The sequence below is a fragment of the Nicotiana sylvestris genome, chromosome 9 (genome assembly GCF_000393655.2).
Source record: "Nicotiana sylvestris chromosome 9, ASM39365v2, whole genome shotgun sequence".
Taxonomy (NCBI): domain Eukaryota; kingdom Viridiplantae; phylum Streptophyta; class Magnoliopsida; order Solanales; family Solanaceae; genus Nicotiana; species Nicotiana sylvestris.
Genome location: NC_091065.1, coordinates 156,788,068 through 156,813,900, shown reverse-complemented (window position 1 = coordinate 156,813,900; position 25,833 = coordinate 156,788,068). Strand labels below are relative to the sequence as shown.

The following is a 25,833-nucleotide window of genomic DNA, read 5'->3' as shown; positions in this document are numbered from 1 at the left end:
ATAAGAAATAAGGCAAGGCTTGTAGTTCAAGGCTACAATCAGGAAGAAGTGATTGATTATGATGAAACATTTGCTCTAGTAGCTCGAATGGAAGCCATTAGAATTCTAATTGCCTTTGAATCTCATATGGAGTTCACAGTGTTCCAAATAGATGTCAAAAGTGCATTTCTAAATGGGTATTTGAAAGAAGAAGTCTATGTCAAGCAGCCTCATGGATTTGAATGTCACGAGCATCGTGAGCATGTGTTCAAACTGGACAAGGCATTATACGGGTTAAAGTAGGCTCCCAATGTCCTAGTATGAAAGGTTGTAAAAATTCCTTCTAGAACATGGGTTTACAAGAGGAAAAATTGACAACACTCTTTTTCTAAAGAAACCAGGGAGGAACCTGCTCATTGTGCAGGTGTATGTTGATGATATCATCTTTGGAGCCAAAACTGACTCTCTTTGTGAAGAATTTGTAAACTCATGGGGAGTGAATTCGAGATGAGTATAATGGGAGAACTGAATTTCATCCTAGGACTTCAAGTGAAACAATCTCAGAAGGTAACATTGATAAGTCAATAAAAGAACATCAAGGAGCTGCTGAAAAGTTTTGATATGGAAGCATCAAAAGTCATCAACACTCCCATAGCCACAGCCACCCGTCTAGACATAGATAAACCTGGTTACCTTGTAAATCAGACCATGTATAGAGGGATCATAGGTTCACTCCTATATCTCACTACAAGCAGACCAGAGATTGTTTTCAATGTGGGTATCAGTGCAAGGTTTCAATCCAATCCAAAGAAATCTCATCTGAAGGCTGCCAAGAGAATACTGAGATATCTCAAATGAATGGTGGACCTACTCTTTTATTATCCCTCAGGTGACAACTTTGATCTTATTGGATATGCTGACGCGGATTATGCATGATATCTGGTGGACATAAAAATCACTTCTGTAATGGCACATTTCCTGGGCTCCTGCTTAATCTCATGGGGTATAAGGAAGCAAAACTCTGTGGCACTCTCAACTGCAGAAGCTGAATATGTAGTAGCTGCCTCTTACTGTGCTCAACTTCTGTGGATCAATCAACAGTTGGAAGACTTTTGGAATGTTCTCAGATTGTGTGCCTCTCCAATGTGACAATACAAGTGCACTCAACATGGCAAAAAATCCAGTTCAACATAAGAGGACCAAGCACATTGATGTACGTCATCACTTCCTCGGAGACAATGTTGAAAAAGGGCTTATATGCATGAAATTCTGCAACACTGAAGATCAAATTGTATATATATTTACCAAAGCCCTGAGCAGAGAACACTTCAAGCAAAATCGTCTGGCATTGGGGTTGATAAAACCCAATTGAGAACCTGGTCTCTCAATGATTGGCTATGAAAGAAATGCTCAGGTAAACTTAGTTAAAAGGTATTTTCTGGCAAAGTCTAACTCATCTCTATACCGTTACAGGTAGACACGCTTGATGATTACAGAGTAAATAAGCAGTTGAGACTGTAAACAATAGTAAAAGGGGCAAAGCTTATAGATAAGAGATTAGTCAGGGAACCTGGTTCTCCTGACACAGGTTAGTAGTTTCTCTGTTCTCTCATGTACAATTCTGAACAATTAAAACAAGTGACACATTATCAACCTGTCAATTTTTAGTTTTGTGTCTTTTAAACCCAAACGTCTCACCGCTTATTAATCGACACAACTTCTTAAAACCTGCCGCCCTTTCTAATCGATCCCTCTTTCATCATAAATACATCTATCTCTGTCATCACACTACCAACCCTTCAAAACCTGTTTCCTATTCTTTCTCGCTTCAGTTCACCAAATCTTCTCTCTTCTTCTCATCATGGATTAAAATCAAACAATTTCTAGTGTCACTGAGTCCTCACCAGTTGAAACACCAATGCCAGACTTCCCTCCTCACACTACTGATAACCAAAACCCTAGAATAGAGTCACCCCACATTCCATCTCCTCTCCTACCCATTCGAGTTCAAGTTCTCAAAAGAGTCACAAAGCACTAACTCCTACAAGAGGTGTTGCTAGAGATCTTCTCTTACCTCGCCAAAAAAGAGGGATGAAATGAGTATTGCTGAGAATGAAGAAAATCGAGAAATTTTAAGTTCTCATATAGAAGAAGGGTCAAAGGTAGACCAGACTAAGGGAAATGAAATCGTTGACTCAATAAAGACTACTCCTGATCATTTGTCCACAGGTACCGCTCCTACTTCTCTTGAGTTTCTCATGGATCTACAAGAAAAGAAAGCCATTGAAAATATGTTGTCCATCACCAATGAAGGAGTTTTTGTCGAAGGAAGCGAGGATGGTGTTAAGACTCATGGGGAAGCATCTGAGCCTATTGGAGATGATAATGAACTTGTGCATGTTGAACCTTCAGCACAGGAAGGTTCTACTGGGGAACCTGCTGCAGGACCTAATTCCCCTTCGGAAGATCCAACTATCGGTCTCTCTCAGGAACCCCAAGTCAGTACTGACCCTTCTTCCTCTCCTCATTTAGATGTTGAGCCTCTAAGTGTGATTATACCTGAGAGAAAATCTGTGTCTGAAGAACAAAAGGAGGATAATGAAGAAGATTCTGATGATTACCAATTGCCAGTCTGCCTAGGCGTATAGTAGTTGTTGGTGAAGAGCCAACTCCTAAGCAACCCACAAAAAGGTTGCAAAAGAAGGAGGCTCTTGAGTCTGCACTTAAGAAGAGTCAAGCTAAGTCAAAGAGAAGAAAATTAGTGAAAGATGGCAAAGTTGTAAATGAGAAGATAGTGCATGTTGTGAATGTGGATGAAGAAGAACCGGAGGAACCTAGTACGTTGACTAGGAAGTTATCACAAAAGCATGATCTTCTCAAGCCAAAAGGGGGATCTTCTGTGTCTACTAAAAGTCTGACTAAGTCTGATGATGTTGTTGCTACTAAGAATGTGGTGAAATGATTAGGTGAAAAATTTATAAAGCCTAATAAAAAGAGAAGAGTGTTCACAAGACTACTAAGACAAAGGTTGATACTGATGAGGAACCTGGTTCCTCAAAGAAGGCTAGAGTTGGTGATCCAGGGAGTGCTGGGAAAGAGATATAGAGAAGTCAAAAGGTACTATGGGGACACACATTTGCCTCTGATATCTTGGAGGAAGCTGGTACGAGACAGTTGGTTGAGATTTGTTATTTCCAACAATGGACACACTTGTTCACAAGTGATGTTGCTAGGGTATATGAGGAGGAAGTTCAAGTTTTTTATGTCGACTTGTTCAAGGTTGAGGATGGCCACATTTGTGCCTTGGTAAATGGAGTTGATATGGTAATGGACTCTTCCTTATTGGAATATATTATTGGTGTGCTTACTGAAGGGCTGTTTAGTGTTTAGGGAGCTTGTACTCAGAACTTCCGAAACGCAATCTTGAAGGACAGAGTAGTTTAGTAGGGGAAACATGTTAAGAAGAAGGCCCTCCTTCCTACTTACCAACTGCTATTTGAGATGGTAAACAAAGTCTTGCTGCCTCGAGCTGAGCAAAGATCCATCACCTCTCGGACCAGTTAAAGTGGGCGCCAAGAAGCAAACTTTTTCAAAGGGCACTCTTGAAGATGTTAGTGTATCGAGAAATTTGGAGGGAATGCAAGCACTTCTACCATATCTCAGTTAATAAATGCTCAAAATAGTGCTACTACTGAGATAAGGCAATTAAATGTAGGTAATGCTATCCTTATGACTCAGATAAGTCAGTTGCAAGAGGCACCTGGTTCTAGTCGCTCTCAAATAGAAGAAGTTGCTCGCTTGACAAAGGAGAACGCTGAGCTCAGGAAACAAGTGGGGGACTTGAAAGAGAGATTGATTAATGAGCAAATGTCAGCAAATGCTTGAAGGGATTTAGTCCTCCAAACAATTTCCTTTGCCTCCAAACCTTCTCCTTCTGGTGCTTCTTAAATTTTGTCCCCTTAGTGTCAAGTCTATAATCTAGTTTCTGGTCCCGTCTCTCTATGTCAATTCTTATGATGATAACTTGTGATATTTTTGTTGGTTTTTCTAATTTGTGGATGTGGTAGTAATATTGACTTTGCTCCTGCTGTAAAATCCAAATTATGTTAATGCAAGCTTTTCCCTTATTGTTGTTTATACTTTGCTTTTATGCTCTATTTTTAATCATGACAGGGTGCACATAAGTGGCATGAGTTAACTTAAAACTAGACTTCCTTCTTGTTTAATTTCCTACTACTGATCTTTTTATGATGCCAAAAGGGGGGAAAATAATTGCAATGCTTAAGGGGAATGCAGAGATTCAGGGGAAAACTTAAGGTGATTTTGGTTCGCAGTGTAGTTCCATGTAGCTCTTTCTGGGATTTTCAATTATGAGTTTGTCATCATCAAAAAGGGAAAAATTGATAGGTTACAAGTACTTTGGTCATAAATACTTTTCTTTATACTTCGATGATCTAACAAACTTACTATCCAGAACCAAATAAAGAACCTATTACACATTTATAAAACCTTAAGATCACAAAGTTCCAGTTTGGGAACCAACGTGGTATATGATTGACCTCTTTAGAGTGGAAGGAACAACTGAGGGAACAGGTCCCTACCAGTTCCCGAGGAGACTAGACGAAGTCAACTCTCCAGTTGGAAAGTTGCTTCCTGCACACACTACAGTACTGGAATAGTGCAGCAGTCAACTTTCTGCATAAGGCTTTTACCTATCTTGCTTACATCATTGTATGTGAGGTCATACATGTATTATTAACATTAAGGGAGGTAAAATACATTCACTTAAAAACTTAGAGATTTCACTCAAACTCACTCATGTGACTATCCAGCAAGAAAGTTCAAGTGCTTCAAGAAAAAAAGAACAAAGCAACTACCGACCAGTTCCCATATCAAGTCATTATATGTCCTTAGTTGAGTTGTAACTTTATAATAGTTCTTCACTTGTATTTCCTACTTAGCTTGTTTAGAAGCATTTTGTAGGAACCCCTTGTAAACATTAAACATGTGTGTTTGAGTCTTGGCTAGAGTTAGTCATGTTGTAAAGTCTTTGTAATAGAGTTATTACAAAGTGACTTTTAATAAGTGTGTTACAAGTTAGTGAGGGATTAAGAGGTTAATAGGTTTCATAGGTTGTAATCTAAAAGTCGCTCAATAGTGAAGTTGAAATCCTACAAGGGTAGGTCGTGGTTTTTAATCCCGTTGAGCTGGAAATTTTCCACGTAAAATTCCTTTTGTCATTATATTTACTATAGTGTGCGTGTGTACTATTGAACCTGATAGAGAACCTAGTTCTCTATAGAGTTTTGTGGACCTTATATTCTATTATATAGGTTATCACACTAATAAGTGTTGATACCCAATTTTCCCCTCATATATTTTAAAATATGCAAACACACTTTCAAAATATTGTGCATGCATTTACAAATATGCACATGTGTTTTACAATTTTTTATAATTTTTAAAGACCTTGCATCAATTTATTCCTGCACTTTTAATTATATAAATATTCAATAATTATCCCTCATATTACTCTACAATGATTTAATCATCTGAATTCATCATTTATGCTCTTACTAGTGTTCAAATGTTTTAATTACATTTTCTACAATTACATTTGCATTTCTAAGATTATAATTGCATATTTTGCAATAATAGCCCATACATATGCATAATTACATTATCTATACAAAAAATAAACTTTTATATTTTTTTAATATTAAGTAATTATTTTAAATCATCTTCATGCATAAAAATCATTTTTATCATCTAATTAGATATTTTTACAAATTACTTTATTAATTAATTGGGTATTTAACAAATAGCCCTTTTTATTAAGTTTAATTTCAGGCCCCCCAAGCCCAATTCAAATCAACCTTAGCCCAATTAAAATCTACCCGACCCAAATCTCCTCTAATCGTGGTTGTTGATCTCTAAGATCAACGGTCCACATTCACTCTTTTTATTTTTAATCCAAACGACCCCATAACCCTAGTCATTTGTTACAACCCGCCACCCTTGAATCCCTCTTCCTCTCCGTTCTCTCTGAAACCATCCCTAACCCTAGCGCCGTCACCCCTTAAATCCCCCAAACCCCTTCGATCCTCGACTAGATATGGGGTTATTTGGTGTTTTGCTACTCTATCTAACCTGTTACATCTTCTGGTTGTTCGACTTCATTGATTTATGAGAGAATCTCAAAGAGATTCAACCGATTTTTTTGTCAAAATCTATCTTACATGCCTGTCTTTGGCCATTCTCATTTGTGAGTACTGTTCCTTGCCTATTTCTGGTTCGAATCTCTGGTGTTGGACCGAGCTTCTTTCATCTCTGTTATTTTCGATAAAAACCCTTGTCTTATAACTACTTGTGTATCATGACCCTAAACCCGGACCCGATCGTGATGGCACCTTTCGTGAAGACAAGGCCAGCCGACACTTTTCCATTTCAGTTTTAAGCAGTTAAACAATAAGAATTAAGTCTAAAGCATAATAAATAATCCAAAAGTAAATAGTGAACATTACAATTTGCGAAAATAAAATCTAACACAACCTGATACCAGGGTGTCACTAGTCATGACCATCTATCGATACACTACAAGTCTAAAATGTCTACCAAGCTATTACAGAATAACTAAGAAAGAGAAAGAAATGTGATAATGGGGGAGAGGCTCAGTACTACAGACGGCAAGCTGCTACCTCGTGAACTCTGAAGTTTGCTGAAAACTCTCAATCCTCGCTAGCAGGATCAGCAATGCTTGAATCTGCACACGGGGTGCACAGAGTAAAGTGAGTACTCCAGCTCAATGAGTAATAATCATAAATAAAGACTGAAAGCAAGAAATCAAGTAAGGCACATTATAGGCTATAATGAAGCAGTAAAAAGCTAGTAAAACAGTGAATCAGTAAAGATATGTAAAAATCACTTCAGTTCAGTTTAAACTTCATAAAAGGCCCTTTTAACAATTAAGCAGGTAAATGACAGGCAATAAGGAAGATAAGCACATAAAGGTTCGCCCCTCGGGCAATATCTCAGAACAATACCAGCCCCTCGGGCTATATCTCACATCACAATGGGTACCCGCGCTCACTAGGGGTGTCCAGACTCCTGGAGGGGCCCCTTACGGCCCAAGCGAAATATCAAGCCATCCCGTGGCATCATCACTAGGCTCTCGGCCTCATATCAACAAGCTATCTCGTGGCGTATAAATCTCAAACCCTCAGCCTCATAATCATAATCAGTGTTTCCTCATAACATAGGCCTTCGGCCTTACTCAGTCAGAATCTCACAGCCACTCGGGCAATAGTAAGACATAGTTCTTAGCCCAAAATATCATTTAAAACATCATTTAAGTGTTAAAGCAGAGAAAACATGGCTGAGTTCTGAAAAACACTAGAATATAGCATGACTGAGTTCAAGTATGAAGTCAAAACAGTGAGGAAATATCAATAAAATCCCCTAAGGGTTCAAATCGTTGGCACGAAGCCTAAATATGGCATTCAAACTAAAACATGATGATAGCAAATAGTTTTCAGTCAAATACGCGGTATAACAGTCATTCGGGACGAACTAAGTCACAATCCCCAATAGTGCACGACCCCACGCTCATCATCTAGCATGTGCTTCACGTCAATATAGCACAACGATGTGCGATCCGGGGTTTCATACCCTCAGGACATCATTTACAATCATTACTCACCTCAATCCGGTCAAACTCTAGCCCGCGACACCTTTGCCCCTCAAATCGGCCTCCACTCGTATCGAATCTATCCAAAATCAGAATCACTACGTCAAAATATGCCAAGGGAACGAAGTCCAAGCAAAAATAATCAATTTACACCTTAAATCCCTAAATTACCAAAACCCGACCCCTGGGCCCACGTCTCGAAATTCGATAAAATTCACATCAATAGGTTCCTTATCTCCCCATGAGTTCATACATATCAAAAGTACCAAAATCTGACCACAAATGGTCCCTCAAATCCTCAAGTCTAGGTCTCCAATACCAAGCCCTAATTTCCCCAATTTTAACCCTTAAATTCCATTAACTATAGCTCTAATCCGTGAATAATACCATAAGAATGAGTTTTAGGTCCAAAATACTTACCTTAATGAAGTTCCCTTGAAACCCTTCTTCAAAATTGTCCAAAAGGTTCCAAAGCCGACTTAGAAATGGTGGAATAGCTCAAAAATCGCGAAGGAAACAATTTATATGTTCTGGCCTAGAGATTTTGCATCTGCAGCCCAATTCCCGCTTCTGCGGTACCGCTTCTGCTGTCAAGACCACCGCATCTGCGGTCCTCACTTAAGTCCCACTTTTCGCATCTGCGATGCACAAGCCGCACATGCGCCATCGCAGGTGCGGTCTCACAATCGCTTTTGTTGTTCCTGCCAACTTCACCATCTTCTGCTTTTAAGACCAATCTTCCGCATCTACGGCATCGCACTTGTGGTCCCCAATCCGCAGGTGTGGAAACAACAAAAGCATCAAAAATCTACAGCTTCTCCAAACTTCCAAACTTCTCCGTCAACCATCTGAAATCACCCCGAGGCCCCCGGGACCTCAACCAAAAACACAAACATACCCCGTAACCTTATTCAAGCTTATAACAATCTTCAAAACACCTTAAACAACATCAAATCAACCAAAACTCATCGGATTCAAGCCTAAGTTTCCAAAATCTTACGAATTCTGCTTTTGATCAAAAACCCAACCAAACCACATCCGAATGACCTGAAATTTTGCACACACATCCCAAATGACACAATGGAACTACTGTAACTCTCAGAATTCTATTAAGACCCCTATATCAAAATCTCACCTATCAACCGGAAAACACCAAATATCCACTTTTGCCAATTCAAGCCTAAATCTACTTCGGACCTCCAAAACACATTCTGATCATGCTCCTAAGTCCCAACTCACCTCCCGAAGCTATAAGAATCATCGAAATTCAGATCCGAGCCCTCTAACATATAATTCAATACCCAGTTGACTTTTCCAACTTAAGCTTCCTTAAAAGAGACTAAGTGTCTCAAACCTTATCAAAACCTTTCCGAACCCGAGCCAACTAACCTGATCACATATTGAACCGATAGACAAAGCAATAAGAAGTAGAAATGGGGGAAACAGAGTGGTAACTCATGAGATGATGGGTCGGGTCATCTCATTGGGCCGGGTTGTCTCATTGGATTAATTTGGCCACCAGACACAATTATATCTCCAACTAAGACATATTCTACTCCTATTTTCTACATGTTCACTGCATAAGGCTAAGCATTGCCTTCTCCTTGCATGAGACTATGCCTTATCTCAAATCTTGCATGAGGCTAAGCCCTACCTCCACATTTTGCATAAGGTTAAGCATTGCCTTCTTTTTGCATGAGACTAAGCCTTGTATCAAACCTTGCATGAGGCTAAGCACTGCCTCCATATTTGCATAAGGCTAGGCATTGACTTATCTTTGCATGAGACTAAACCTTGTCTCAAACTTTGCATGAGGCTAAGCATTGCCTCCATATTTGCATAAGGCTAAGCATTGCCTTATCTTTGCATGATACTAAGCCCTGTCTCAAATCTTGCATGAGGCTAAGCCCTGCCTCCATATCTGTATAAGGCTAAGCATTTCCTTCTCCTTGCATGATACTAAGCCTTGTCTCAAATCTTGCACGAGGCTAAGCCCTACCTCCATATCTGCATAAGGCTAAGTGTTGCCTTCTCCTTGCATGAGACTAAGCCTTGTGTCAAATCTTGCCTGAGGTTAAGCCCTGCCTCCATATCTGCATAAGGCTAAGCGTTGCCTTCTTCTTGCATGAGACTAAGTCTTGTCTTAAATCTTGCATGAGGCTAAGCCCTGCCTCCTTTTGCATAAGGCTAAGCACTGCCTTCTCATGGGACTAAGCATTGTCCCTCCCTATATAAATGTTGCTCTATTCTAAACTTGGCACTATCTTCTTCCCTCGGGCTAAGATCTACTCCCAAACTCCACATAAGACTACACTTTGTCTTGCTATCACCTTCAGTATCATATCTCTGCACTTCATGGGCTGACATATAGCCAACAAGTCCAAAGGCGTCATAGTTCGAAGGCATCATCTTCATAGCCTGAAGACACCATGTCATGGACTGAGGACCTCTCAATATTATTGCACATCATTATTCAAAGGCATCATGGTTTAGAGGCACCAGTTCCATGGCCCGAGGACATCATTTCATGGCATGCGAATCTCTATCTCATAATTCATGGCCCAGGACATCATAGTCTAAGGACATCATCTGCAATATCCAATCTTTCATAGTCCAAAGGAAATTTGCATCACGTTTAAATTCTCACAGTAATCTATATACTTGCATGCATCGTATTTTGAGTTTTGCAAGTAATCCAGGAGGTAACCGTTCTTCAAACCGGAGCAACTTTTGCTCCAATTTCTGCTCATACCACTTACACTCTGCCATATAACCGACTCCTATCCTCACTCTGTGACCATTCAGATATCTGCCCTATAATACATCTGTTACACTCCAAACTCACAAATCATAACTCCATCCGACATTACCCTTCACAAAAGAACATTTTCCATCGGCTTCATTTACCATTGGGTCCAGAACTACACATGGACTGATTCCTATAAAACCAGGGATATGTAGGCATTGAGACCAGGGTTTGGCCTCTATTTTTAAAAAAAATTCATTCGGTCAAAATCGGCCATCATTTACCCGAAAAATCTTTCATCCTTCCCGGGCAAAGAGTGGCAGCTGTTGATACCCAATTTTTTCCCTCATATATTTTAAAATATGCATACACACTTTCAAAATATTGTGCATGCATTTACAACATTCACAAGTGTTTTATAATTTTTTATAATTTTTAAAGACCTTAAATCAATTTATTCCTACACTTTTAATTATATAAATATTCAATAATTATCCCTAATATTACTCTAAAATTATTTAGTCATCTGAATTCATCATTTATACTCTTATAAGTGTTCAAATATTTTAATTGTATTTTCTATAATTACATTTGCATTCTAAGATTATAATTGCATATTTTGCAATAATAGCCCATACATATGCATAATTACATTATCTATACAAAAAAGATAACATTTTATATTTTTATAGTTTTAAATAATTATTTTAAATCATCTTCATGCATAAAAATTATTTTTATCATCTAATTACCTATTTTTACAAATTATTTTATTAATTACTTGGGTATTTAACAATTAGCCCTTTTTATTAAGTTTAATTTTGGATCCCCCCCAAGCCCAATTCAAATCAACCTTAGCCTAATTAAATCCTACCCGAACCAAATCTTCTCTAATCGTGGCCGTTGATCTCTGAGATCAACGGTCCACAATCACTCTTTCCCTTTTTTGTTCTCTAAACGACCCCCTAATCCTAGTCATTTGTTACAACCCGCCACCCTTGAATTCCTCTTCTTCTTCGTTCTCTCTGAAACCATCCCTGACCCTAGCGCTATCACTCCCTAAATCCCCCAAACCTCTTCGATCCTCGACTAGATATGGGGTTATTTGGTGTTTTGCTACCCTATCTAACCTGTTACATCTTCTAGTTGTTCGACTTTATTAATTTATGAGAGAATCTCAAAGAGATTCAACAGAGTTTTTTGTCGAAATTTGTCTTACATGCCTGTCTTTGGCCATTTTCGTTTGTGAGTACTGTTCCTTCCCTATTTTTGGTTCGAATATATGGTTTTGGATCGAGCTTCTTTCATCTCTGCTATTTTCGAAAAAAAACCTAGTCTTATAACTACTTGGGTCTGTCCAGATCCTTGTAGATCTGGAAGGTTTTAAGTGTTATTTGATATTTTTCAAAAATCTTATACTTTTGTTACTACTATTCCGATTTTAGCACTTCTCTAAAATTAGGGTTTTTATCCCAGATTTCTTCAAAAGTTTTCTTTCTTTCAAGTGCTTAATCTGATTATTCTTTACTCGTTTGGGTGAGTTTTGTGTATGTTCTTTAAACCTTAGGTCTCATTCTATTATGGCACTGATTTCTTCAATCTTCTTCCCATTATTTGTCTATTTTTGTCAACCCAATATGCTGATTGATTTTATTAGGATTCAAATCATATTTTCTTATTAAAATCAGTGTTTATTGTGATTTTACATATTTCCTTATTTGCAACATTGATTAGTTGTATTTGCCTTAATTAAACTCTTAGTATGGGTTGAGGATTTGAGTGGCTCTTATATGATATGAGATTGATTTCTTGCCTTATTTGAACCCTAGTTCTACATCGTTAATTGACCCTCCCCAATTTAAGGGGTCTCTTCCGGATGTCTCTATAGGAATTGATTCTCTAATTGGCTGATTGATTTTATTTGATTAGCCTTGTTTTACGAACTGTGATTTTCTCTTTACCTTATTTGTTTTACCTCACTAAGTGCTATATATACTCTCATTACTGATTCTTCAATACACGAATATAGTTCAAAAACACACAGACACACACACAAACCTTACTCTCAAAACCTCTCTGCTACTTGTGTTCATTGCACTGCCTAGTCTGCTGAAAGCCAAGGCTAGACCACTGAGTCTTGTACATCTTTCACCTTCTGTTTACCATCTGTAACTGGTATGCCCCTATTCCTAATGTCGTTCCTTATACTATGAAGCTTGATCTTATGTGCTCTTTTACCTGCTTCTTTACTTATGTTGAATCCATGTTTTTCTATATTTCGAATAGCATGTCTACTTCTGTGTTTAACTATGTATCCTTCTTGTTTATTGCTTTGATTAGCATGTTTACTTCTGTTTAATCAAACCTATGTGTTTCCTACAATCAGCCTGTCTACTTCTGTTTAATTAGACCTATGTGTGTCCTGCTGACTTTTGTTTTAACTAGACATATGTGCTTCTGCTTTCAGCATGCCTGCATGCTTGCTCACATCTAAATTAGACCTATATCTGTTTACTTCTCCACTAGCATGTTATTTCTATCATGTTTTAAGTGTTCACCCCCTAACAGACTAATAATTTCCATGCTCCTAATCCCTGCTACCCCTTTGTATATGACTGTTTGATTGATCTCAGCATGCCATATCTTTGTTTAATATCTATCCATATGCTCACCTAGTAACAACTAGTAAACTAAGTTGAAACTTTGCTTGAAATGATCCTTCTTCTGTCTATTGTTGGATTGCTGGAATTCCTTCTAAGTGTTGAATGACTCTGTTTGCTCCTCACCTCCTAAAAATCCAAAACTATTTTCTTAAAACTATCTCCTTTTTTCAACTCCTACTCTTAGAACATTTAGGGTCCTGCCCCTCCAGTGTGAGAAATGCCTAGGAGTCCATGAGACTCCTCTGAACTTTGACACACACTTGGACTGGCTCTCAAAAACTTGCTTACAAAATGTTTCTTTAAAGGTTTTCTGGTGTGAGCATTACCCGGGGTCCTTGAGGCCCTTGGGAACTTTGACACACCAGGATACCATTGGGTGCACTATGAGAATATTGGCATGTTCATACTTGGTTGAAGACCTTGTTCTTCCAGGTTTAGTTTTTGGGCCTATTTAGGCTCTTTATAGTTTAGCAGCCTCACTTCTATAATTCATTATTTATGTTTGGTTTGTAATAATAATTCCTTTGTAAACAGATATTGGGGATTTTAGTAAAATTGGGAGGGATTCTTATATGTATTTTGTTAGGAATGGATAGATACCATGCCAATAAGTTTAAAAATAGTTCCTGCATTTAGAAACTATGCCTATGGATTGCTGCGATGTTTGTTACTTATGTGCATTTAGATACCATGCCTATAAGTTTAAAATCAGTTCTTGCATTTAGAAACTATGTCTATAGGTTGCTGCGATGTTTTTTTACTTACGTGCATTTTGATACCATGCCTATAAGTTTAAAATCAGTTCTGCATTCTAGATACCATGCAAATAAGGATTAAATCAGTTTCTGCATGCAAATAAGGTTCAAATCAACTTCTGCATTTAGATACCATGTCTATAAGGTTTTAAAACCAATTTCTGCATTTAGATACCATGTCTATAAGGTTTTAAAACCAATTTATGCATTTATATACCATGTCTATAAGTTTAAAATCAGTTTCTACACCTAGACAGCATGCCTATAGGACCTAATGAACCAAATTGCCTGTTTAAAATCGACTATTAGTTTATTGTGATTCTATTTAGCGATTAGATATCATATTCATAGGACATCTCTGATCCACGCCTAGGCCAATCCTGTAGGGCGATTAAAATCTGGAAATTATAAAACTATGTTTGTGAACTGCCTAGATTCAGCTAGTCCTAAAATCAGTAGGCAACTGATTAAGTACCTTCTGCCTCGCTTTAATAGAAACACTGCATATATTCTGCTTTGTGCTCACCTGAATATCCTGCTATAGGACTCTAAAGAGTCTGAAATACTGTTGTTTGAGACGTGCAATTTGCCTGCTTATTTGTGGAGGTAAAATGTGAGCCTTTAATTGTTCCTTTATCTGATAGTCCTATTTCTTTTACTTGTCACTTAGATTTTCTCCTTTTTAAATACTATAGGAGAGTCTAGATCCACCTTAACTAGAAGTCCTAAACACCTCCAGGACCATAAGTAAGGGCCGGATAATGCATGCATAGATTATGTTTAATTAGAATCGCTTCTATAACCATTAAGAGAAGGGTAATCAGGTAGTAAAGGATATGATGACCTATGCGCTAATGCTATGTGTAGCAACCCAACTTAGGGAAGATTACCAAGCATTGCACATAAGTGATCCTATAGGCTAAAAACTTAGGACCCCATTTACTCTTTGTTTTAAACAAAATATCTATTTGTTTAAATTGCTTTGTTTGCTTATAAGACTAATTCACCTAATTCGAGTTTGGCCGGGACCCACCATTGTGGACCTCGTGGGGTGCCTAACACCTTCCCCCCGAGGTTATTTCGAGCCCTTACCCAATCTCTAGTAATGCAAACCGATTTTATGGGTTATTTGCTTTAGGTGCCCTAATGCACCTTAAATCCGTTAGGTGGCAAATTTTCAAATTCCATACCCAATTCCCAAAAGGAAATGAGTTATTCCCTAAAGAAATGTCAAAACTCAGACTCCGTGAGGAAAAAGGGGGCGCGACAATAAGTGCATCAGCCAACATTCGAGGATAAATATTCTAAATGGGGGAATGACGTTACACCCTATGTCTTTGTACGCAAGAGTACGCCGTAAGTCAATTGATGTAAGCTCAAAAAGATCATCTTTGAAAGTAGATAAAGTAAGTTAATCATATTACTTTGGAGGTTACAAATATTTAAGATCATGAACAACTAGTGCCAAAAGGGTTGGAAGGCTTAGAAGCTAAACGAATCAAAGAAAATAAGTTTCGTCGAAAGTCGACAAGTTGGGAATATTATAACATGTACTTTTGGGGTGAAACTAGGGTACGTAACATGATAAGAAAGTTATGTTATGAGTTATATTAGTCTTATGATAGTCGTGTACATGATAAGAAAGTTATGTTATGAGTTATATTAGTCTTATGATAGTCATGTATTACATTTTGAAATCAAGCGAGTTGTAGAACAGAAGTTTTTTTTTGGTAATAAAGATAGATATTATATTTAAACAAGCATATGCGTATAGAGTGCTTCGTGCTCAGATTGCACTACCAAAGGTAAACTATTACTACTACTAGCTATATTGTTTGTAGTTTTAGAAAGCAAGCTACTAGAACAACATTAAAAACCTTATGACTATTGCCATAATTTCTAGTTTCACACACTGCAAGTTGCACTTCCAAGTTATATCTACATTGTGGCAGCAAGCGTGCCATAATTACTCCAAGATTGTCCTTATTCCATATCTTACTAACCAAAAGTGGTGGTGCTGCAAAAATCTGCATAGTAGAGCCTTTTGTCAAAAAGCTTCCTGCATCTGCTAGTCTATCAGCTAATCTATTTTGCTCTCTGTACACATGGCTTACTAGCGGATCATGTAGCTGTCTGAGAAGGTGTCTGCAATCATTTAGTATATTAGCATGTAGTATATTATTATTCTTCAGTAGGCTAAGTACCTCTTCAGCGTCAATTTTCACTTGAATTAGTGTTATATTGTGTTGAACCGCAAACATAATACCCTGTAATAAAGCAAGTATTCCTGTGGTAATAGGCGCTTGAGAGAGGACTGTACCTGAGAAACCCAGTATCCAACTCCCCTCATGATCCCTAATTATTCCACCAATTCCATTTCTATTAGTGTGTGGTGAGTGTGTTGCGTCCGTATTCAATTTGTATATGTTAGGTTCCGGAGGTATCTATTTTAGTGGTAATCTAATATTTTATTGTATTTTATGTGATGAGGCAGCTAGATAACAGAATTCAGTTGCTTGTTGCGTAGTGAAATTTTATTAATGAGATCATGCCTTCCCTCATACATATTTTTGTTTCTAGTTATCCAAATATTCCAAAGACTTAATGGAAGGTAAGTGCGCCTATTTAAATTATAGGAAAATTTCTTCTGACTATAATTTAGTAGCGGAATTAACCACTCCTGGGGTGTGCTATAAGTTAACAGACTTTTTATATAACTCCCCATGCCTAGCGTATTCCAGATTTTTTTTGCATTCGTACATGTAACGAACAAATGATTTAAGGATTCTTCTCTTTTGTGACAGTAAGAGCAATCTGCATTATCAGTGATGTTAACATGATGTAGGTATTGCAATGTTGGTAGCCTGTTGTGGTTAAGTAACCAAATAAAATATTTGATTTTCGGATGTATTGGCAGGTCCCAAATCCATTTGAATTGGACATTAGTACTATGGTCATTATTAATACCATTGTGAAGGGCTTTATAGATTGAATTTACCGTAAATTTCTCATCCCTAGTTAATTCCCAGAAGATATGGTCAGCTTCGCACTTGTACTTAGATAAATAAGTGGTCTCAATTATATTCTTTAATTTCTCCGGGAATTGGAAAGGGAGGTTATTCCAGTTCCAACTATTGCCTTTGTATATTGACTTATATTATTATTAAGATGAGCACTTGGTAAAGGGCCACTTATTAACGAACGGACAGTAAGTCCAGGCTTTAACCACATATCATCCTAGAACATTATATGCTTTCCTGTACCAATTTGCCACTGCAATCCTATTTGGCAAGATTTCCAACCTTTTACTATGTTACGCCAAATAGTAGAGTGATTGGTCGCAGAACTTAAAGGAACATATTTATTAATTAAAACTTTGGCCCAAAGACTTTGATTCGAATGAAATGCCCTCCATGCTAAACTACCTAGCAAAGCAGTATTCTTTTGCTGAAGACTTTGAATACCTAAACCTCCCTTTTCAATTGGCTGGGTTATCGTTTCCCATTTAACGAGGTGAATCTTTTTTCTTGTTGTTGTAGATCCCCATAAAAAATTTCGTTGACATTGTTCCATCTTTTTTATAATTGACACTGCAATGTGAATATATTGCATAATATGGTTTGGCAAGTTATTAAGAGTAGATTTGATAAGAGTAAATCATCCTGCCATTGTAAGAAACTTAGTTTTCCATCATTCTAATTTAACTTTAAAGTTATCTAATAGAAATTGAAAGTCCGTCTTTTTTTGACGTGTGTGAAATATTGGAAAACCTAAATAGCGCCCAAAATTTGTTCCTTCCTTAATATGGAAAAGTCTATAGCTAATATCTTGTCACTATTCGTGCTATTTTTTGAAAAGAATAATTTTGATTTCTCAAAATTTATTCTTTGGCCTGAATGTTTGCTAAAATGATTAATCACATCTATGATGGCATTACAACTTTTAGTAGTAATTCTTGAAAAAAGAATTATATCATCAGCAAAGAATAGATGTGAAAGTTGTGGGCCCTTTCTTGCTACCTTAAGTGGTTGCCATTGAAGATAGTCTACAGACAAAGTAATACTACGCGAGAACATCTCCATACATATTATAAATAAGTATGGTGATAAAGGATCACCCTGTCTAACGCCCCTCGATGGGCAAAAAAATTCTGTATGTGATCCATGGATAAGAATTGAAGTGGAAGTTGTAGTGACACAGGACATGATAAGCTTAGTAGTATTTGGTGGGATATTGAAATATTGAAGAGTTTTCCTAATAAACGACCATTCCAACCTATCAAACGCTTTTTCCTGGTCTAATTTGAGTAACATGTAACTATTATTTCCTTTCATTTTTGCTTACTGATTAATTGCTTCTTGTACTATTATTGCATTGCCAGCAGCACGTTTTCCTTATTAAAAACTAGTTTGTGTTGGCCCTATTATCAAAGAAATAATAGGTTTAAGACGATTGACAAGTATTTCTGTTATTAGTTTATAAGTAGTGTTACACAGACTAATAGGCCTAAACTGGTGAATTGATTGAGCCTGCCTTACTTTTGGAACACGACATTGATTGAAAAAGGTATTACATTTGATTCAAAAATATCATGGCAAAATTGCCTAACCTTACTACTGACATCAGGCCAAAACCTTTGATAAAAGAAAGGATGAAGTCCATCCGGGCCCGGTGCTTTGTAAGGACCAAAGCTAAACATAGCACGATCAATTTCAATATCCTCAAGAGGTGTTTGTAGAATTTGAGTATTCATCTTACTAACTGAACTGAAATTTGAATTAAAAGTAATATTAGTAGACTAATTGTGGTCAGTTGTAAAAAGATTTTTGTAATAAGTGAGTATGTGATCCTGAATAGCTTGGTGGTCATAATACCTTTTTCTAACTAAATCTTTAAGAGAGGTTATTCTATTTCTCCTATGTCTCTGCAACGTAGACATATGGAAGAATTTTGTATTAGCGTCTCCTTCATTAAGCCAAGTCACTCTTGACTTAAGCTCCCAAAAGTCCTCCTCTAACCAAAGTATATTACTAAATTTATTATTCAATTGTACTTCTAAATTTTGAAGGAAATAGCTAGTGGGGTAGTGTACAGAAGACTGGATTCCAGCAAGTCTAGCCAGTATTTTCCTCTTCCGACTATAAATGTTTCCAAAAGTATTATGGTTCCAATCTATGAGGACCTTCTGAAAATTTATAATAGTTTCTAAGATTGGTGACTTATCATGCCAAGCAGCTTGAACTAATTGATGGAATTGTGGGTGTGATACCCAAATAGTTTCAAATCTGAAAATATTTCTAGGTGGTTGTTTCCTATTGTCTAAGCTAAGTAATAATAGACAGTGATCAGAATAAATATGGGGTAAATGTTGCAGTGTAGCCTCAGGGTACAGATTGAGCCATTCATAATTAGTCAAAAATCTATCTAGTCTTTCTAGTATTGTATGCCCCTTTTTTCTTTTATTAGTCCAAGTAAATCTACTATCTTTGAACCCTAAATCTATTAAATTACAGTAGTTAATACAATTAGAAAATTTGTCTGCCCTACTAATATTAACAGGAATCCCCCCAAATTTTCCATTAGCATATAAAATATCATTAAAGTCTCCTCCAATTAGCCAAGGGTACTTAATATTATCATGCAAATCCATAAGACTCTCCCAAAGTTCATTTCGTCAATGGCATAAATTCTTAGCATATATAGCAGATAATATCCATTTAGGGTTAGTGGGACCTATCTGGACGAGGCAATGAATTTCTTGCTCAGTTACCCTCAGCTCCTCAACACCAATTGCAGTCTCATTCCATACTACAACTAACCCTCCTTCAAGCCCATTTGCAGACACTTGCGCCATATTAGTGAATCCAAAATCCTGTCTAGGTCCTTCATGGTCCTGCATGTGTGTTTCAAGCAGTATTGCTAGGACTGGCCTATAGTTATCTAGTAGGGATCTAAACTGCCTCCTGAACTCCGGGTTATGGGATCCCCTACAGTTCCAAACTCTTATATTCATAATATAGGGCATTGGTTGTATGACTATTGGAGTAGGTATCAACGGGTTGACAAACGTTGATGACATCCGGTCCTGCGAATCCATCAGTGATGGGAGCTGATGAAGAGTTGGAATTATCACCATCAAGTATTTCCCTGCCTCTCGATTCATTGTGACACGGAAGTTCATGCTGCATGAGATCATCTCTGGTGGACACTTTAGGATGAATGTTTTTGCAAATTGATCCTTTAGATTGTAAAGATGTATCCTTTTTAACCATAAGAACTTTGTCCTTGTCTCCCTTATTTCCGCTATTATTTCTGCTAACTTCTCCCTTGTTTGCACATCTAATTCGTTGGGAGATGGTGTTAGAGGTTGTGGTGGATTGCGTCGACTGCCTGGGGGAGACTGTGTCTCGAAAGGACTCATTGGACTGGCATATGGGGAGAGAGGATTGAAATAGTGGAGATGTTGGAACCATGGTGTATAAATCTGCCCCATGTGATGTGGTGGGTAAAAGGACAATAGGTTTGTCGTGGCTAGAACTGGTATCTGTGAGTACATGGGGTAACTCCACTGCTGGGGATTCGAACTTGAAGCCTGATGATCCAGTAGGAGGGGTGTTTGTGTGTTGTACCATTGGTGTTGAGCATACCCCTCCATCCCTAGTCTCATTCCCTCCGTAACTATCTCTGCCATATGCGATGGGTTCTGCATAAGAAGGACAATCTCCTGATTATTCAATTCCATTGTAAACACAAGAGCATACCCCTATAATCCCATCTCTAGCCAAGACTCTAGAGGAAGATCCATTGTGTTTGCCTGAGACGTGTATATCAGTGGGGTGTTAATATGTAGAAGCTGAGGTCCCTGCATACGCAGTCGAGGAAGATAAAAGTGTTGATTGTTGTTCCAGTTTCTCAGCACAGTAGGGTTTGTGTTTTGTGGGAGTGTTGGTCTCTGCATCTTTGTTTAGTTGTGCAGTAGAAGGTGCAAATTTAGTAAGGTCAAGAGAAGAGGGTTGTTGTTCTACGATGGATAGCAATAAAGGGTATTTATTTAACTGAGTAGGAATCTGATTTGTTTGTAGTGAAAGGCCCTTAAGGTTATCACATGAAAAGTGTTTATTTAGTTTTTGTTGGAGTTGGGGTTGGCTAGGATTATAGGATACTGTAGCATGCAATACACTGTTGCTGCTACTGACGTGGGTTGCTGCTAAGTCCTGTTGGCCATGCACTGGAGTCGAGTTGTCTTCTAATGGCTGGTTATAGGTATTATGAATTGGTTTGGTTAGGTCATGATGGGGTGTAGGTAGTTGTGTTAACGTGTTTTGTGTATTTAGCCAGAGTGGATCATGAGAGTTGAGTAGAGTTCTAGGGGGTAAGTATTGGTACTTGGTGTTGGAGATATTATTTGGTTTGGGATTATCTTATTTGGTTTGGACTTTAGTGGGGAGGGGATGTTTCTATTGGGCTGGGTAGATGTAGTAGGTAATTTATTGTCAATGTCTTGGTTGGGCCTTTCAATTTAATATTGTCCAAATCCATGTTGTCTAAGTCCTCTAACTTGTGAAACTTGTTATTGAGTACGTTTGGTTCAGCCTTGTCTCTTGCTTGTTTGTGGGCTTTCAGAGGCCCGATTTTGATAGTCGATGTGCCTGCTTCCCAGTGTTGCACTTGCTCCACAGTTCCCAGCTACGCCCTAAAGTTGGCCGCGTTTCTACCATTGTTGTTATGCTGCGTCATTTTTTTTGGGAAACTAACTGTTTCTCACTCCGTTTGTTGGGCCGTATCCTTCTGTGGAGTAGTAGCAATGTTTAGATTTGGATTATTCTTTGTTGTATGTGGTGTAAAGAGACAGCTTATAGTCGTATGTCCAAATCGACCACAGCTTGTGCATAGTATGTTCAGTCCTTCATATAACAAGCTCTGTCTATGGTGGCCCATAAGAATATGCGACTTTAACGACATCTCTAACGGTACCTCTATACATATTCTTGCATACTTGCCCCTAGTTGTAGAAGACGTGCAAGCATCCACCTTTAACAGCTATCCCAATTTTGAACCCGCCTTAAATAAGATTTGTTCATCGTAAAACTCAGTAGGGAGCTCTGGTAAGCGGACCCATATTGCTGAGTATGTGAGTTGAGTTGCTGAAGCTATGAACTTTGGCTCCCATTGCCTAACAGATAGGAAATGATTCAAAACGAACCATGGCCCTCCATGTAATGCCTTAAGCATGTTTTCTTCCTTTTAAAACTTTATGAGGAAGAAATCAAAGCCTAGATCAATAAGATGAATGTCCTCAGATGGGTTCCATAAGGCCAGCAATTTATTTTGGAGTATTTGGTGCAGTATTTTCCTACCAAATACTTTTACTATAATAGAGTACTTCCATGGAGTGTATAGATGACATTTATCCTCAGTAGTAATAGGTATAAATATGTTATCGTCTGTACTACAGTGGAGGCTTTCATCCGATAAGTCAAGTTGTAGCTCCATGCTCTGTTGTATAAAAGGAATTTCTGGTGGATGTTTGTTTGAAGTTACAGTTTGTAGAAAAGATGGTTTTGGAGAAGTTTGTTTTTTATCTTCTATTTGCATAGCTCTTATATCTGGTGGTTCTGTAGATGCTAAGTCATAATTATTTGTTTCTGTGAAGTTTTCCATGGATGTTGCAGAGTTTAGTAATCAGCAGAAAAGATTTTAGATGTTGATGGAAGTTTGTTTGAATAAGGTGTGTTTGGTTTTCTAGAGAGATAAACTCTCACATCTCCCTAGTAGAACAAAAGTTGGCAAAGGTCAACATTCATAAATGTTCTGAAAATTAGGTCAAATATAGCTAAGCTTTTCTCCCAATTTAATTGTAACTAAGGGATGATCCTCTTATCAAATTAAAAATATATGAGTCTAGTTTTTAACGAATTAAACCGTTTGTCGATACCACTTTGGAGTAGAAAGATATTCATATTTTTGTGAGACTGTACAAGCAGCTCACTATAGGACCCACTTAGACGGTATATATATATATATATATATATATATATATATATATATATATATATATATATATATATATATATAGTGTGTGTGTGTGTGTGTGAGACACCTAAAGCCTGTTTTAACTCATTATTTTTCACTCTCTTTAGACCCTAGATACCAAAAACCTTTCCCTCAAAGTTCTTTCATGATCCAAGACCCAAACCAAGGGCAAACAACACAAATCAAGTATCAGAAATCTCGTGGTGCTAGTGAGTTTCTTGTTCTTCTTGTGGTTGCTGATTTTGATTTGGTTCCAGCTCGTGTGGGAAGTTTTTTAAAGTCTTCCAAAGTGATTTTAGTGCCAAGAAACCCAAATTGATTACTAGTTTTGCTTCCTTTTTCTTGTGGTTGTGTTGGAAGGATATTTTGTGGTGATGTAAGCTCAAATTAGAGTTGTTCTATCTTTTTAAAGGTAAGGAACCTCTTACTCTATATGTATTTAAGATTTTCCATGTTTATGTCTAAGTCGTTGAAGCTAGAACTTCTGATATATCGATCGAAAGACTTGTTAGAAATGTTATTGATTGTTGGACTGTTTGGGAGGTGTTCTTGTAGCATTTTATAGCTAGAAAGTTTGTGGAATAACCTGAGCATATTGTGTTGTTATTATCAATATTTTACTGAATATAAATATAAGGGAAATAGTTCAAAATATAGTGTTATTAGACATGAACCGAGCTTGCCGCTCGACATATTATTGTGCTGGTTATGTTGTATATAGGTATTGGTTGTTGTTTGGGATATTTGGAGACTTTTAGTAACTTATGGTGTGTAGTACAAATAGGGGAGTTACTGTCTATTTTCTTGATAGAATATTGGTTTTGACATATGAGAGTTACAACACTTATGTGATGACGACGAGGTCGATTTACTCATTGGAGACATAAGAAGATCATATTGAGCTTGGTTGACAATTGGAAAGATGATTGCAAAGGTATGTTAAGGCACTCCATCTTTATTTTGGCATGATCTAAAGTAAAATTTACGTAAACGATACGCTATTTCATAACGAATCTACTCCTAGAAACTAAGGTTATTCATGTTGTTCTTTCCTTATAAAGTTGTTCTAAGAAAGTATGTATGATCCTTGAATTCTATTGAGGTCCATATTGATGGTATGGATGTCCATAATGTTAATTAAAGGTGCAATGACCCTACATCACTCCGAAAGGTTTAGAACGTGATTCCATGAGTCCAGTGTGCATTGCGTATATCTATCTATTTTACTCTACCAAGTCATGCTATAGTCGGCCGGGTACGGAACCTACTGTGCAACCATTTATCAGTTGGATTTTACCGAGCTCCATATGGATGGGTACGATTCTACCGAGCCTTATGATGGTCGAGTACATTTTTACCGAGTCCTCTTCTAGGACGGGTACGATATGATGATGATGATGATGCCCATAGAGGCGTACATTTTTAAAAGAATATGTATATATTTGTATCATGCATTTCATGCCAGTACCCTCAAACACACTCAAATGTTACAGGTTGTATCCTCCCTATCTATCTTTATATTACTATTTTTATTTATGTTTTCCTGCCTTACATACTTGGTACATTATTCGTACTGATATTCCTTATTCTTGGGGACGTTGCATTTTATTCCAACAGGTCCCAATAGATAAATTGATAGTCCTCCTAGTAGGCTACTAGCTCAGCGGAAGGTGTTGGTGCATTACACTTGCTCTGGAGTTGCCTATTTGGTCAGTATGATTTGGACATGTATTGATTGGTGTGGTGGAGCCCTGTCCCGGCCTTTATGATGTTATGTACTCTTAGAAGTTTGTAGACAGATGTTATGTATATGGATACTTGTATGGATCTGTCGGCCTATGTTTTGAGTATAAAAATGATCATGTCAGCCTTATAGGCCCATATGTAACATGTATAAGTTTGTATACCATGTTGGGTCATCATATGTCGAGTATTCTCTTATGTTTTATTCCGGTTATCTCATGACGACCCTTCTGGACCATTTACCTATGATGGTATGATAAGAAATTCATGTTACGTTGGTACTCAGTTGAGTAAGACACTGGGTGCGCGTCGCATCCCTTCAGTTTGGGTCGTGACATCAATTCAAAAAATTAACAAATTTCCATAAATTTTCACTTTGATTCACATGATTTTGATGTTAAAATCTAAGATATGTTGATGAAATATGATTAGAAATAGACTAGACCACTTACCCAAAGTTTGTAGGTAAAAATCCTCTCTCCAAATTGCCTCCTACGAAGTCTAGGGTTAAAATATGAGAGAATGTTTTCAAAAATCCCATCTCCCAACCCTTTGTACCAGCTACAGATGTTGCATTTGCGACACAGGGTTCGCATTTGCGTACCCTTGCAATTGAGGACCAGGGCTCGCATTTGCGAACCCTGACAGCCTAAGTCATCATCGCATTTGCAAGAAAAGGCTTCGGAATTACGAAGCTGGGAACTTCACAAAAGGAACAAATGTTCGCAATTGCAAATGTAATCCAAATCCTGCTGACTTCACAAATGCGAAGAGAAAGTCGCAATTGCGAAATCTGAGCCCCCACTTTCACCTTCGCAATTGCGAGGCTGTTGCTCACAATTGCGATAATTGAGCACCAGCAACACATTTTCAATTCAAAATTATTTTAATGCATGTCTGAAACTCATTCGAGCCCCCGGGGCTCAAAACCAAACATCTATACAAGTCTAAAAACATTATACAAACTCGTTTGCGCGATAAAATTACAAAAATAACATCTAAAACTATGAATTGAACTCTAAAACACATGAATTTCAAAGTAAAGTTCAAGAATCTCTAGAATTACAACTAAACATCCAAATCCTATCAAATCAGCTCCAAAAGGTATCGAATTTTGCGGACAAGTTCTAAATAGCATAACAGACCTATTCCAAGTCCCAAAATAAAATTCCGAGATCGATAGCTCAAAGTCAAGCTACGGTCAAACTTTCCAACTTCAAATTGCCA

At 37.6% G+C, this 25,833-nt stretch overlaps 1 protein-coding gene across 1 annotated transcript; it reads left to right on the top strand.

Annotated features, from left to right (window-relative positions):
* The first annotated feature begins 2,075 nt into the window (after positions 1 to 2,075).
* Positions 2,076 to 2,941, top strand: LOC138878468 (uncharacterized). Its single transcript, XM_070158150.1, has 2 exons — positions 2,076 to 2,554; positions 2,611 to 2,941. Exons 1-2 carry the CDS (start codon positions 2,076 to 2,078, stop codon positions 2,939 to 2,941), a joined length of 810 nt encoding a protein of 269 aa, XP_070014251.1.
* Positions 2,942 to 25,833: the final 22,892 nt, after the last annotated feature.